General features: G+C 47.8%; 1 protein-coding gene across 2 annotated transcripts in view; it reads left to right on the forward strand.

Moving 5' to 3' along the window:
• The window catches only part of STT3A (STT3 oligosaccharyltransferase complex catalytic subunit A), a 32,832-nt gene extending 23,269 nt beyond the window's left edge, over positions 1-9,563 (forward strand). For both annotated transcript variants that reach the window (XM_063943781.1, XM_063943780.1), the window contains exons 6-18: positions 1,808-1,898; positions 2,010-2,116; positions 2,356-2,520; positions 2,833-3,013; positions 3,324-3,479; positions 4,311-4,402; positions 4,776-4,931; positions 5,225-5,413; positions 5,527-5,643; positions 7,281-7,383; positions 8,329-8,517; positions 8,793-8,908; positions 9,300-9,563. In XM_063943781.1, the coding sequence (XP_063799851.1) occupies positions 1,808-1,898; positions 2,010-2,116; positions 2,356-2,520; positions 2,833-3,013; positions 3,324-3,479; positions 4,311-4,402; positions 4,776-4,931; positions 5,225-5,413; positions 5,527-5,643; positions 7,281-7,383; positions 8,329-8,517; positions 8,793-8,908; positions 9,300-9,338 (1,701 nt within the window). In that variant the 3' untranslated portion in view covers positions 9,339-9,563. The remainder of the gene's footprint in view (positions 1-1,807; positions 1,899-2,009; positions 2,117-2,355; positions 2,521-2,832; positions 3,014-3,323; positions 3,480-4,310; positions 4,403-4,775; positions 4,932-5,224; positions 5,414-5,526; positions 5,644-7,280; positions 7,384-8,328; positions 8,518-8,792; positions 8,909-9,299) is intronic.
• The last annotated feature ends 4,578 nt before the right edge of the window (positions 9,564-14,141 follow it).

Below are 14,141 nucleotides of genomic sequence, written 5' to 3' on the forward strand. Positions count from 1 at the left end.
TCACGGCGCCCTAGAGCATCAGAATTTTTATCACGGCACCCCTAGTCCAAAAGTTTCTAATTGGGAAATTTATAAAAAAATATGAAATTAAGTAAATTAGGTTCAGTTATGTGGTGAGGGACAAGATTTGCTTCTGTTTGTACACATATTTTATGACTGGCAGCCACAAGTACTAGTTTTTACTATTACATGGATAATAAATAATTTGAATTGGTTCTGGACCACCAACCCGAGGCACCCCTGCAAGTGTCCCGCGGCACCCCAGGGTGCCACGGCACACAGTTTGGGAACCACTGCACTAGGCTATAGATGTCCTCCATATTCTTTGTTGCTTCTCCAGCAAGGTGCCAAACGGTTATTGATGTCACAGCAGCTAAAAAGACTGCTATCTGGGATAATTTTAACCTGGCTCCATTCCATTTCGGAACTGACTGTACAGGAAGGGACACACACACACACACACACACACACACACACACACACACACACACACACACACACACACACACACACACACACACACACACACACACACACACACCCCTGTTACATGACTGACATTGCTTTGGTTTGCAAGTTGGGTGCCGCTGTAACTGGTGGCTGAGTAACCCTACGATGTCTGTAACTGGTGGCTGAGTAACCCTACGATGTCTGTAACTGGTGGCTGAGTAACCCTACGATGTCTGTAACTGGTGGCTGAGTAACCCTACGATGTGTGTAACTGGTGGCCGAGTAACCCTACCATGTCTGTAACTGGTGGCTGAGTAACCCTATGGTGTGTGTAACTGGTGGCTGAGTAACCCTATGGTGTGTGTAACTGGTGGCTGAGTAACCCTACGATGTATGTAACTGGTGGCTGAGTAACCCTGCGATGTGTGTAACTGGTGGCTGAGTAACCCTACGATGTGTGTAACTGGTGGCTGAGTAACCCTACGATGTGTGTAACTGGTGGCTGAGTAACCCTACGATGTGTGTAACTGGTGGCTGAGTAACCCTACGATGTATGCAACTGGTGGCTGAGTAACCCTAAGGTGTGTAACTGGTGGCTGAGTAACCCTACGATGTGTGTAACTGGTGGCTGAGTAACCCTACGATGTGTGTAACTGGTGGCTGAGTAACCCTACGATGTGTGTAACTGGTGGCTGAGTAACCCTACGATGTGTGTAACTGGTGGCTGAGTAACCCTACGATGTGTGTAACTGGTGGCTGAGTAACCCTACGATGTGTGTAACTGGTGGCTGAGTAACCCTACGGCGTCTGTAACTGGTGGCTGAGTAACCCTACGGCGTCTGTAACTGGTGGCTGAGTAACCCTACGGCGTCTGTAACTGGTGGCTGAGTAACCCTACGGCGTCTGTAACTGGTGGCTGAGTAACCCTACGGCGTCTGTAACTGGTGGCTGAGTAACCCTACGGCGTCTGTAACTGGTGGCTGAGTAACCCTACGGGGTCTGTAACTGGTGGCTGAGTAACCCTACGGCGTCTGTAACTGGTGGCTGAGTAACCCTACGGCGTCTGTAACTGGTGGCTGAGTAACCCTACGGCGTCTGTAACTGGTGGCTGAGTAACCCTACGGCGTCTGTAACTGGTGGCTGAGTAACCCTACGGCGTCTGTAACTGGTGGCTGAGTAACCCTACGGCGTCTGTAACTGGTGGCTGAGTAACCCTACGGCGTTTGTAACTGGTGGCTGAGTAACCCTACGGCGTCTGTAACTGGTGGCTGAGTAACCCTACGATGTCTGTAACTGGTGGCTGACTAACCCTACGATGTCTGTAACTGAGGATTGTTGCTTTGTGTCCCTCCCGTAGGATGCAGGTGCCGGTCTGTTAGCAGCAGCGATGATTGCTGTAGTGCCGGGATATATCTCCCGATCTGTGGCTGGATCGTATGATAATGAAGGTAAGATGTCTTCTCCTAATGGGAAGAACGGAGGCAGCCTGCAGCCCGGTGTGAGGTTTCAGGCTCAGTGTTTTGCACTTTTCTGATACATTGGTCTTTGTTTCCTTTTAGGTATTGCCATCTTCTGCATGTTGCTTACATACTACATGTGGATCAAGGCAGTAAAGACTGGCTCCATCTACTGGGCCGCTATGTGTGCCCTTGCCTATTTTTACATGGTAAGTGTAAAGTACTGGTATCACTGTGCTATCCCTGCGTTATAATCTAGAAGGTAAAGTGTACTGTATATTTATATCCAATCTCTAGATGTCTTGTGTTTTTGTTTTGAGCATGAAGAGGTCTCCCTTTGCAGTTCTAGCTTCATCTTCCGTCACACACCTACGCTGTATTCTAGTAGACTACCGTCATGAAACATAATAATCACACATTTTATATATATATATTTCTGTTTGCGTAGGTCTCTTCCTGGGGAGGTTACGTGTTTCTGATCAATCTGATCCCTCTTCATGTCCTCGTCCTGATGCTGACTGGCCGCTTCTCCCACCGCATCTACGTGGCCTATTGCACAGTCTACTGTCTGGGTACCATCCTGTCTATGCAGATCTCCTTTGTTGGTTTTCAGGTAAGTTGTGACTATGAAGCCGGCCACATGTGCGTTCCTCCTTGTACAGTCTGTCCGTTCTATGGCCTCCTCATTGAACAGTCTGTCCGTTCTATGGGCGCCTCATTGAACAGTCTGTCCGTTCTATGGCCTCCTCCTTGTACAGTCTGTCTGTTCTATGGCCTCCTCCTTGTACAGTCTGTCCGTTCTATGGCCTTCTCTTGTGTAGTATGAGATGCGGTGCCTGGCTCCTCTGTACATTCGCTCTCCCCTACCTGCTCTGTGGCTGCTGTAATGAACACTGAATAATATACGGTCATGTGTTATTCCCAGCCGGTTCTGTCCTCTGAACACATGGCGGCCTTAGGAGTGTTTGGACTGTGCCAGATACATGCGTACGTGGACTATCTGCGGAGCAAGCTGAACCCCCAGCAATTTGAGATTCTCTTCAGAAGCATCATCTCCTTGGTTGGGTTTGTCCTGCTGACTGTGGGGGCCGCGCTGATGCTGACAGGTAGGAGACTTGGTGTTCTGTCACTTTTACATGCGCCTTATCCAACTCTACCTACCGAGCATGTGGGGGTGGGGGGACGCTGTGTGCGGCACACCGTGTGTGTTACCCAACTCTGTGCCACCGCCCTTAGCGGTTGTCTGCTGCCATGGGTGCGGGCAAGGATTGTTGAAATGTGTTGTGTTGTGGGAAGGGTGTGTGGAGTACAAGTGTGGAGTACAAATTTGACAGATGGCTGGCATTAGTTGGGGTATATTCAGCCTAGGGAATGACCCATCTTGGATAGGAAATAACTGTTTGAGCTCCGCCCTAGGTAAAATCTCTCCATGGACCGGACGTTTCTATTCCCTCCTGGATCCGTCTTACGCCAAGAACAACATTCCCATCATTGCGTCCGTTTCTGAACATCAGCCCACTACCTGGTCCTCCTACTACTTTGACCTTCAGCTCCTCGTCTTCATGTTTCCAGGTCAGGTTACACTTCTATTATTCGTATTGTAACTTCTTACTGTGCTCATTTGCAACCTAAGGGCAGATGTATTAACCCTGGAGAAGTGGAAGGTGATCACACACCAGCCAATCATTTCAGGTTTGGAAAATAACAGGAGCTGATTGGCTGGTGTGTTATCACCTTCCACTTATCACTGCTTTATCGCTTCTCCAGGGTTAATACATCTGCCCCCTAGTTACGGATACCTTTCATAGCCTTCATATTTGCGTATTCATAGTCATTTGATTGAAATGTTGATTTATACGTGGCCTATCGTTACTATGCCTAATTTACAATCGTAATCCCGAAATTTATTACATGTTGAGTCTCCCATATCCGAAGTGCTTGTCACCAGAAGCATTTTGGATTTGGAATCTTTCCGTATTTCGTAATAATTTGGACAGGGATGGTGTAAGAGGCTAGTGAGTTTCTGCCCGGACCCTGGCACCGGTGATCTGGTCTGCTTTTACCTCTCCGCGCTCCGGAGGTCCTTGGCTTGCTTGTGTGCAGTTCTGTATCCTTATTGCGGGCACCATCGTGGTATTCAGCCCTGGTGGCTTACTGCTCCTGGCTCCAGTGCTTCTTGCCTGATACGTCCCCTGCGTGCTCTGCCACAGGCTGTGCCAAGCTCTCTGTGTTCCTCCACAGACCTGCAATTCCTGGACCCGGCCGCCATCTTGGTTTGGAAAAACATTGGTGTTAGGAATATTTCAGTATTTAGAATACCGGCTATAGGAGACTCAACAGGTATTGCCTTTTCTAACCACTTATTGTGTACTCGGCTGAATCCTCCTTGTCTTTCTCCCGTAGTGGGTCTGTATTACTGCTTCAGTAACCTGTCTGATGCCAGAATATTCATCATCATGTACGGAGTCACTAGCATGTACTTCTCCGCCGTCATGGTAAATACTGTGGGCATGGGCCGGGGCTTTGTGTAGATTTACACCATTACATGCCGCTACAGTGTGACGGGGAGTTACTGCACTAATATTGATGCATGGGATCCATCAATAGAAAGGGTGACAGGATAGTCTATTGTATTGCTAGGCGGATCTACTGGACTTGGCCTAATTTCTATAAGGACAGAAGAGGAGCGGGGCCTGATTTTGTTTTTACTTCCTGCTGCTTCCTATTGGTTTTGTTAACTCTGCCCACTACAGCTGAAGGGGAAATAGAGCAATAACTCTGCCCACTACAGCTGAAGGGGAAATAGAGCAATTTATCTGCTTGGCTGTGTGTAGTCGGCAACATACAACCTGATCTATCCTCACACAGGTGCGTCTGATGCTGGTCTTGGCCCCCGTCATGTGTATTCTGTCCGGTATTGGGGTATCTCAGGTATTAACTACTTACATGAAGAACCTTGACATAAGCCGTCCTGATAAGAAAACTAAAAAACAACAGGATTCCACATACCCAATTAAAAATGAGGTAAGTGTCTGCAGGCGGTGGGTGGGAGAAGCACTGTTACGCCAAGCTGGCCCTTTAAATGTGACATGGCGGATGCTTTAGATAATAGTCTAGAACCAGGTCTCTATCTGCGCTACCGCCTGCAGCAGCCCAACTGCGGAGTTGCTGACCCGTACTTCTCCGTCACACACACTGGCTTACGGTCAGTATCTTACAGTCGGCATTATCATACGTCCGTTGGAAGAATTTGATACACACAAGTGAAGCTCCCGGCATGAATTGGCGTATTAATGTGAATGTGCTTTGGCCGACAGGTTGCCAGTGGAATGATCATGGTAATGGCGTTCTTCCTGGTCACTTACACATTCCATTCCACCTGGGTCACCAGCGAGGCGTACTCTTCGCCCTCAATTGTGCTGTCTGCGCGGGGAGGAGATGGGAGCCGCATCATATTTGATGATTTCAGAGAGGCCTACTACTGGCTTCGACACAACACCCCCGAGGTAAGCGCTGCGGCAGTACAGTGCGTTACTATAAAAGGTGACTGTTATGGCGTTTAGAGAAGCATTTAATTTAATGTCGTATAACACACATGCTGTCTTATTGGTTTCTACAGGACGCCAAAGTCATGTCATGGTGGGATTATGGATACCAGATTACTGCAATGGCCAATCGAACAATCCTGGTGGATAATAACACCTGGAACAATACGCACATTTCCCGTGTGGGCCAGGTAAGACCCCATCACTTGGCTGTTTTGATGATGAGTGAATAGCATTTGAGTTTTATAGGAGGACTCCCAATCTCCCCAATACACATTACGTGGGACCTCCCCTGAAATTGGCTATGGCTGAAATGACACCAATATGTTGGAATTGGTTAATCGCAGTATTTTGACTAGACCAAGTATACTGGAAAACTCGGCCAATGTAACGTTCCCTCTGTTGTGTTTGTATGGTAGGAGAAATAATCAATGTAACAGTCACTAATCGCTGGGCTGTATCATGTCGTTCATGCGGTCTAACGTAAAAAACGGAACACCACTGATGCACCCATTTATATATAATCCCCTATTATAAACCTTACTGAATTTGTAGAGAAATTGCCATAGTGTTTTTGTTAAAATATTCAGTATTTTTTTTTTTTTTTTTTTTTAAATGGCCCTTGTGCAACATCACTTACAATAGAAGGTTTCTGCCGCTTGAATTTGTCTCTCGGTCAACACAACTAGAATTTCGGAAAGTTGCCTTTTGTCCGCTTCACTATATAACTATAAGGGTTGTCTTGAAACCTTAAAAAAAAAATATCAGCCTTGCTATACAGCTGGCATTTGAATGCTGAACTTTAGATACTAATTGCTTTGGTGGGGGAAGGGGTGTATGTGTTCCTTGCCTCTTCCCCTGACCCCTGTATGTGTTCCTTGCCCCTTCCCCTGACCCCTGTATGTGTTCCTTGCCCCTTCCCCTGACCCCTGTATGTGTTCTTTGCCCCTTCCCCTGACCCCTGTATGTGTTCCTTGCCCCTTCCCCTGACCCCTGTATGTGTTCCTTGCCCCTTCCCCTGACCCCTGTATGTGTTCCTTGCCCCTTCCCCTGACCCCTGTATGTGTTCCTTGCCCCTTCCCCTGACCCCTGTATGTGTTCCTTGCCCCTTCCCCTGACCCCTGTATGTGTTCCTTGCCCCTTGCCCTGACCCCTGTATGTGTTCCTTGCCCCTTCCCCTGACCCCTGTATGTGTTCCTTGCCCCTTCCCCTGACCCCTGTATGTGTTCCTTGCCCCTTGCCCTGACCCCTGTATGTGTTCCTTGCCCCTTGCCCTGACCCCTGTATGTGTTCCTTGCCCCTTGCCCTGACCCCTGTATGTGTTCCTTGCCCTGACCCCTGTGTGTGCCCCTTCCCTTGACCCCTGTGTGTGCCCCTTCCCCTGACCCCTGTGTGTGCCCCTTCCCCTGACCCCGTGTGTGCCCCTTCCCCTGACCCCTGTGCGTGCCCCCCTTACCCTGACCCCTGTATGTGTGCCCCTTGCCCCCCTTACCCTGACCCCTGTATGTGTTCCTTGCCCCTTCCCCCTGACCCCTGTGTGTGTTCCTTGCCCTGACCCCTGTATGTGTTCCTTGCCCCTTCCCCCTGACCCCTGTGTGTGTTCCTTGCCCCTGACCCCTGTGTGTGTTCCTTGCCCTGACCCCTGTATGTGTTCCTTGCCCCTTCCCCCTGTGTGTGTTCCTTCCCCTGACCCCTGTATGTGTTTCTTGCCCCTTCCCATTCCTGGCCTGACCTTGTGCTTTATATTTCCCCATATATAACGGTATAAAGACAATATCTGCGTGTCTTCGGTCTCTGTAGCTCTAACCAGTCTCTCCATTGACGCTAGGCCATGGCATCCACAGAAGAGAAAGCCTATGAGATTATGAGGGAGCTGGACGTCAGTTACGTCCTGGTTATATTTGGAGGCCTCACCGGATACTCGTCGGATGGTAAGGACGCACAATAAACTGCTGGAGAGACGAGGAGGTTAATGTGGCGCCAGCTTCTGTGGTTAGAGCCATCTGTGCGCACAGCGCAGTCCTCTAGTGCAGTAACAGAAAAGCCAAATACTGCACACGTGTGTATAATTGTGCAAAACGTTCTCATGCCAAACTGTTGTGATACAGCCAGCAATGAGCAGACCGGAAACTGAGCGGCGTGTATATGTTCATACAGACATGGGGGTCATTCCGAGTTGATCGCTAGATGAAAATGTTCGCTGCGCAGCGATGATGCCAAAAAATGGCACTTCTGCACATGCGGCACAATGCGCACGCGCAACGTACTTTCACAACGGCCGATGTAGTTTCACACAGGGTCTAGCGAAGCTTTTCAGTCGCACTGCTGGCCGCAGAGTGATTGACATGAAGTGGGCGTTTCTGGGTGTCAACTGACCGTTTTCAGGGAGTGTTCGAAAAAACGCAGGCGTGGCAGGAAAAACGCAGGCATGGCTGGGTGAACGCAGGGCGTGTTTGTGACGTCAAATCCGTAACTGAACAGTCTGAAGTGATCACAAGCGCTGAGTAGGTCTGAAGCTACTCAGACACTGCACAAAATTATTTTGTAGCAGCTCTGCGATCCTTTCGTTCGCACTTCTGCTAAGCTAAAATACACTCCCAGAGGGCGGCGGCATAGCGTTTGCACGGCTGCTAAAAACTGCTAGTGAGCGAACAACTCAGAATGACCCCCATTGTCCAGTATTACAGAGCAGAGTTGTTTTATTCAGCATCTGCGATTATATGAAGCGTCTCAGATGAGAAAACATCGGTCTGTTATCACACACCTCACGTTGTACACAGAATGGAGTATACAAATGCAGATATCTGTAAAGTCTATGTGCCCAAGCTCTTCTTCAGACAAAGAGGATTCTTACCACCGTGTTATCTGCTTTTCAGATATTAACAAGTTTTTGTGGATGGTGAGAATTGGTGGCAGTACAGACACCGGTAAACACATAAAGGAACACGATTACTACACACCAACAGGAGAGTTCCGTGTGGATAGAGAAGGGTCCCCGGTTCTTCTCAACTGCCTTATGTACAAGATGTGCTACTACCGATTTGGACAAGTATACACAGAAGCCAGTGAGTATGTTCTTAGCATGTCCTAGGATGGTGCGTGGCAGGCAGCAGTCACTATGGGGTCCTGCACGTTTGTTAGCACGGCCATGTATAGAGGGGTAAGAATATTTACCCGGATAACAAAATGTTTTCCTCTGTGTGACGGAGTCTCGATCACAGCTGTTGCAGGGGTTTTATCTGGGTTGCTCATCAGGAAAAAGCTGGGTTTTTTTTTTTTTAGTTGGGTCTGCTTTGTGCTCCCGGCTACTTGTGACTACTTTTGGCTACTTGCCTTTCAGAGCGGCCTCCAGGCTATGACCGGGTCAGGAATGCTGAAATCGGAAATAAAGATTTTGAGCTGGATGTCTTGGAAGAAGCCTACACCACTGAGCATTGGCTGGTCCGAATATACAAAGTATGTGTTACTAATCCCTTGCTGTGCGACTCCACAAATCGCTAGGAATAGCTCTAAAAAATTGCTAATAATGATATGATGGTGCAATATAGGGGGCGATGCACACATTAAAGCACATTACATAATAAAGTCACGATTGTCCACTTATATGAGGCATTGTGCATTCACCAGGGCTGCTAGGCACAAATGCCCTTTAAAAATAAATGTGGCGGAGAGGGGAGCTGATGCTGATAGACAAAATATTGATAACTGATTTAATCAGATTTAATAATCTCTTTATTAACCCTCTGGAAGTGCACTTCATGTATTACTATGGTAGCGTTACTATTGTAGTAAGGGCATTGTAAAACACCCGTTTCGTGCTGACTACTTCCTGTTTCATCTGTTACAGGTAAAAGATCTTGACAACCGCGGCCTTTCCAGGACATAACGTTGCCTTCAGCTTTAACACAAACAGCACTGAGAGAGCCCTCGCCTGTGAACCAGATTTTTATACTGTTTCTATTGACGGGAAGAATGAAACTTGATTGGCCAATGGGGTTGCACTGGTCGCTGCACATTCTGCGTGGAATGCTTTTTATCAATATGAATGTGTTACCAAAATAGTTGAATTTGTGGGTATGACAATGGTCAATTAAAGATGGGGATTAAATTCTGTCTTTACTATTTTTTGAGAAAGTTCTCACAGATGATTGTATTACTAATCTCTTGGAGGAAAGATCTTTTGTCTCAGGTTATCAACTATTCCCCCCCATGTTGCGGTTGCTCCCTGTCCAAGGTTTAGGGGGTCATTCCGAGTTGATCGCTAGTTAAAAATGTTCGCTGCGCAGCGATGAGGCAAAAAAACTGCACTTCTGCTTATGCGGCGCAATGCGCACGGCGACGTACTTTCACAACGTCCGAAGCATTTTTACACAAGGTGTAGCGAAGCTTTTCAGTCGCACTGCTGGCCACAGAGTGATTGACAGGAAGAGGGCGTTTCTGGGTGTCAACTGACCGTTTTCAGGGAGTGTTCGAAAAAACGCAGACGTGCCAGGAAAAACGCAGGCGTTGCTGGGGGAACGCAGGGCGTGTTTGTGATGTCAAATCCGGAACTGAACAGTCTGACGTGATCGCAAGCTAGGAGTAGGTCTGGAGCTACTCTAAAACTGCACAATTTGTTTTTGTAGTCGCTCTGCGATCCTTTCGTTCGCACTTCTGCTAAGCTAAAATACACTCCCAGAGGGCGGCTGCTTAGCGTTTGCGTCTGCTAAAAACAGCTAGCGAGCGATCAACTCGGAATGACCCCCTTAGTTACACTTCTGTATTATACATTTCTCTTTCATCCACTAGGGGACACTGGAACTCTTCAGACAGCTGGGGTGTGAAGTATGCAGACCGGAGGTAGCACAATCTAAATAAGAAATGTATGCACAGATGGCTCCTCCCCCTTCACGCCCCACAATCCCCCAGTTTGAAAAATTGTGCTGTAGGTGCAATGCTCCACTAAAGAATTAATTTTTATATAATAATCTTACTTGAGCCGAGCCAACCTATCTGAAATGGGGGCAAAGGCTCCAAAGAGTAGGAGAGACAAAGATCCTGTTTGAAGGGGTCGGCATCTCTCAGAGTGAGTAATCACTGAGGGGAAGATACAGCGGTTTGGCGCCGGGCAGCAAAGGGACACCTGGGCCAAAACCTCACCAGAAGTCTGGGCCATCAATATTATCTCCCAGGGATACCAAATACAGTTTCTACACCGCCCTCACAGTCACTTCTTTACAACAGGCCTTCCTCGGTGTCCTCAGAAAGCGAGGGCATTAGATACGGCGATTCAAAAGTTACTTCAGACGGAAGTAATTATGCCTGTCCCAACTTCTCAAAGAGGAATGGGATTTTATTTGAATCTTTTGTAGTGCCAAAACCGGATGGGTCTGTCAGGCCAATTCTCAATTTAAAAGTTTTGAATCGGTGCCTGAAAGTTTACAGGTTCAAGATGGAGTCAATACAGTCGGTTATTGCGGGACACGAACAGTAGGAGTTCATGGTGTCCATGGACATAAAGGATACGTACCTTCAGGTCCCAATTTGGACCACACACCAAGCCTATTTACGATTTGCAGTGGGCAAGAATCACTACCAGTTCAGAGCCCTACCATTCTGCCTATCATCAGCCCCGAGAATCTTCACGAAGATAATGGTAGCGAAATTAAGATTGTGAGGTGTAACGATAATCCCATATCTGGATGAACTTTTTATCAAGGCTCCCTCTCAGGACCAGTTGATTCGGGATGCTCAAACCACTTATCAGTCTCTGATTCGACACGGCTGGATCATGCATTTAAAAAAATCCAACCTACATCCAACGCAGAGGATTCAATTCCTGGGTCTCATTTTGGATACGATACATATGAAAGTGTTTCTTCAAGAAGACAAGATTCTAGATGTTGGTACGTCAGGTTCTGCAGAACCAGACGCTCTCTCTGCATCTTTGTGTAAAGCTTGTGGGAAAAATGGTAGCATCCTTCGAAGCGATACAATATGGCAGACTACATTCCAGATCCTTTCAGCTGAATCTGATTGCTCAGGGGGCAGGCATGCATTGCCCCAGGCCAGGACCTTGGTGATTTGGTGGTCGGTCCACAAGAATCTAGCGGCAGGAAAGAGGTTTGGAAATTGGGATTGGAAGATTCTGACAACAGATGCCAGTCTCAGAGGATGGGGAGCTGTACTGGAAAACCATCCGTTTCAGGGAAGATGATCACCGCAGGAGAGCAGCCTTCCAAAAAATATTTTGGAATGAAGAGCCATTTACAGTGCACTACTTCTGGCCGAGGACCTAGTGAGGGCTCAACATGTGAGTTCAGTCGGACAATGTGATGACCATGGCATACATAAACCGTCAGGGAGGAACAAAAAGCTGCATGGCTTTAAGGGAGGCCACAAGGATCCTGTCTTGGGCAGAAAAACGCAACATAATCTTGTCAGCAGTCTTCATTCCAGGAGTGGAAAATTGGGAAGCAGACTATCTCAGTCGCCAAGATATGCATCCAGGGGAGTGGTGTCTGCACCCACAAGTTTTCGAGGCAGTAGTACAACGGTGGGCACGACCGCAAATAGACCTAATGGCCTCTTGAAACAACCATCAGTTACCGAGGTATGTGGCCAGGACGCGGAATTGAGCAACAGAGGTGGTGGACGCACTGGCGATTCCCTGGTCATACGATCTGGTGTACATCTTTCCGCCGTTTCCCCTTTTACCAAGTGTTGAGGTAACAAAGGAAAGTGCCTGGGTGATTTTAATAGCACCAGACTGGCCTCGCAGAAGTTGGTACTCAGACCTGAGGGGACTCTTAGCGGAAGATCCTTGGAGGCTTCCTCAGAGAAAGGACCTCTTGTCACAAAGCCCATTCCTTCACCAGACTTGTACCGTCTACGTTTGATGGCGTGGTTCTTGAGACCAGGATTTTGTTCAAACATTTTTATGTAAATTTTCAATGTTAACGTATGAGAGCTGTATAAAAGTATCACCAAATCAGGGAGGTAGGGTACAGAGGTATTCACCATAACAAAAAGAGAGGGTGAAACATATTAGATGCTTTCAGACAATATTATCACAACTTCGTAAAATGAGCAAGTAAGTATATAAGGGGGAAAATAAGATTTTACTCACCGGTAAATCTTTTTCTCGTAGTCCGTAGTGGATGCTGGGACTCCGTAAGGACCATGGGGATTAGCGGCTCCGCAGGAGACTGGGCACAACTAAAGAAAGCTTTAGGACTACCTGGTGTGCACTGGCTCCTCCCACTAAGACCCTCCTCCAGACCTCAGTTAGGATACTGTGCCCGGAAGAGCTGACACAATAAGGAAGGATTTTGAATCCCGGGTAAGACTCATACCAGCCACACCAATCCCACCGTATAACTCGTGATACTATACCCAGTTAACAGTATGAAATATAACTGAGCCTCTCAACAGATGGCTCAACAATAACCCTTTAGTTAGGCAATAACTATAAACAAGTATTGCAGACAATCCGCACTTGGGATGGGCGCCCAGCATCCACTACGGACTACGAGAAATAGATTTACCGGTGAGTAAAATCTTATTTTCTCTGACGTCCTAAGTGGATGCTGGGACTCCGTAAGGACCATCGGGATTATACCAAAGCTCCCAAACGGGCGGGAGAGTGCGGATGACTCTGCAGCACCGAATGTGCAAACTCTAGGTCCTCCTCAGCCAGGGTATCAAACTTGTAGACTCTTACAAAAATGTTTTAACCCGACCAAGTAACAGCTCGGCAAAGTTGTAAAGCCGAGACCCCTCGGGCAGCCGCCCAAGAAGAGCCCACTTTTCTCGTGGAATGGGCTTTTACAGAATTAGGGTGCGGCAGTCCAGCCGCAGAATGTGCAAGTTGAATCGTGCTACAGATCCAGCGAGCAATCGTCTGCTTAGAAGCAGGAGCACCCCTTGTTGGGTGCATACAGGAGAAATAGCGAGTCACTTTTCCTGACTCCAGCTGTCCTGGAAACATATACTTTTCAGGGCCCTGACTACATCCAGTAACTTGGAATCCTCCAAGTCCCAAGTAGCCGCAGGCACCACAATAGGTTGGTTCACATTAAAAAATTATACCACCTTAGGAAGGAATTGGGAACGAGTCTTCAATTCCGCCATATCCATATAAAATACAGATAAGGGCTTTTGTATGACAAAGCCGCCAATTCTGATACACGCCTGGCCGACTCCAAGGCCCACAGAATGACCACTTTCCACGTGAGGTATTATAGCTCCACGGATTTAAGTGGCTCAACCCAATGCGACTTCAGGAAATCCAACACCACGTTGAGATCCCACGGTGCCACTGGAGGCACAAACGGGGGCTGACTATGCAGCACTCCCTTAACAAAAGTCTGAACTTCAGGCAGTGAAGCCAGTTCAATTTTGGAAGAAAATCGATAGAGCCGAAATCTGGACCTTAATGGAACTCAATTTTAGGCCCATAGTCACCTCTGACTGTAGGAAGTGCAGAAATCGACCTAGCTGAAATTTCTCCTTTGGGGCCTTCCTGGCCTCACAGTACGCAACATATTTCCGCCATATGCGGTGATAATAGTTTGCGTTCACTTCTTTCCTAGCTTCAAATAGCGTAGGGATAACTTCCTCCGGAATTCCCTTTTCCTTCAGGATCCGGCGTTCAACTGCCATGCCGTCAACGCAGCCGCGGTACGTCTTGGAACAGACAGGCCCCCTG

This window comes from Pseudophryne corroboree, chromosome 10, assembly GCF_028390025.1.
Source record: "Pseudophryne corroboree isolate aPseCor3 chromosome 10, aPseCor3.hap2, whole genome shotgun sequence".
NCBI classification, from domain to species: domain Eukaryota; kingdom Metazoa; phylum Chordata; class Amphibia; order Anura; family Myobatrachidae; genus Pseudophryne; species Pseudophryne corroboree.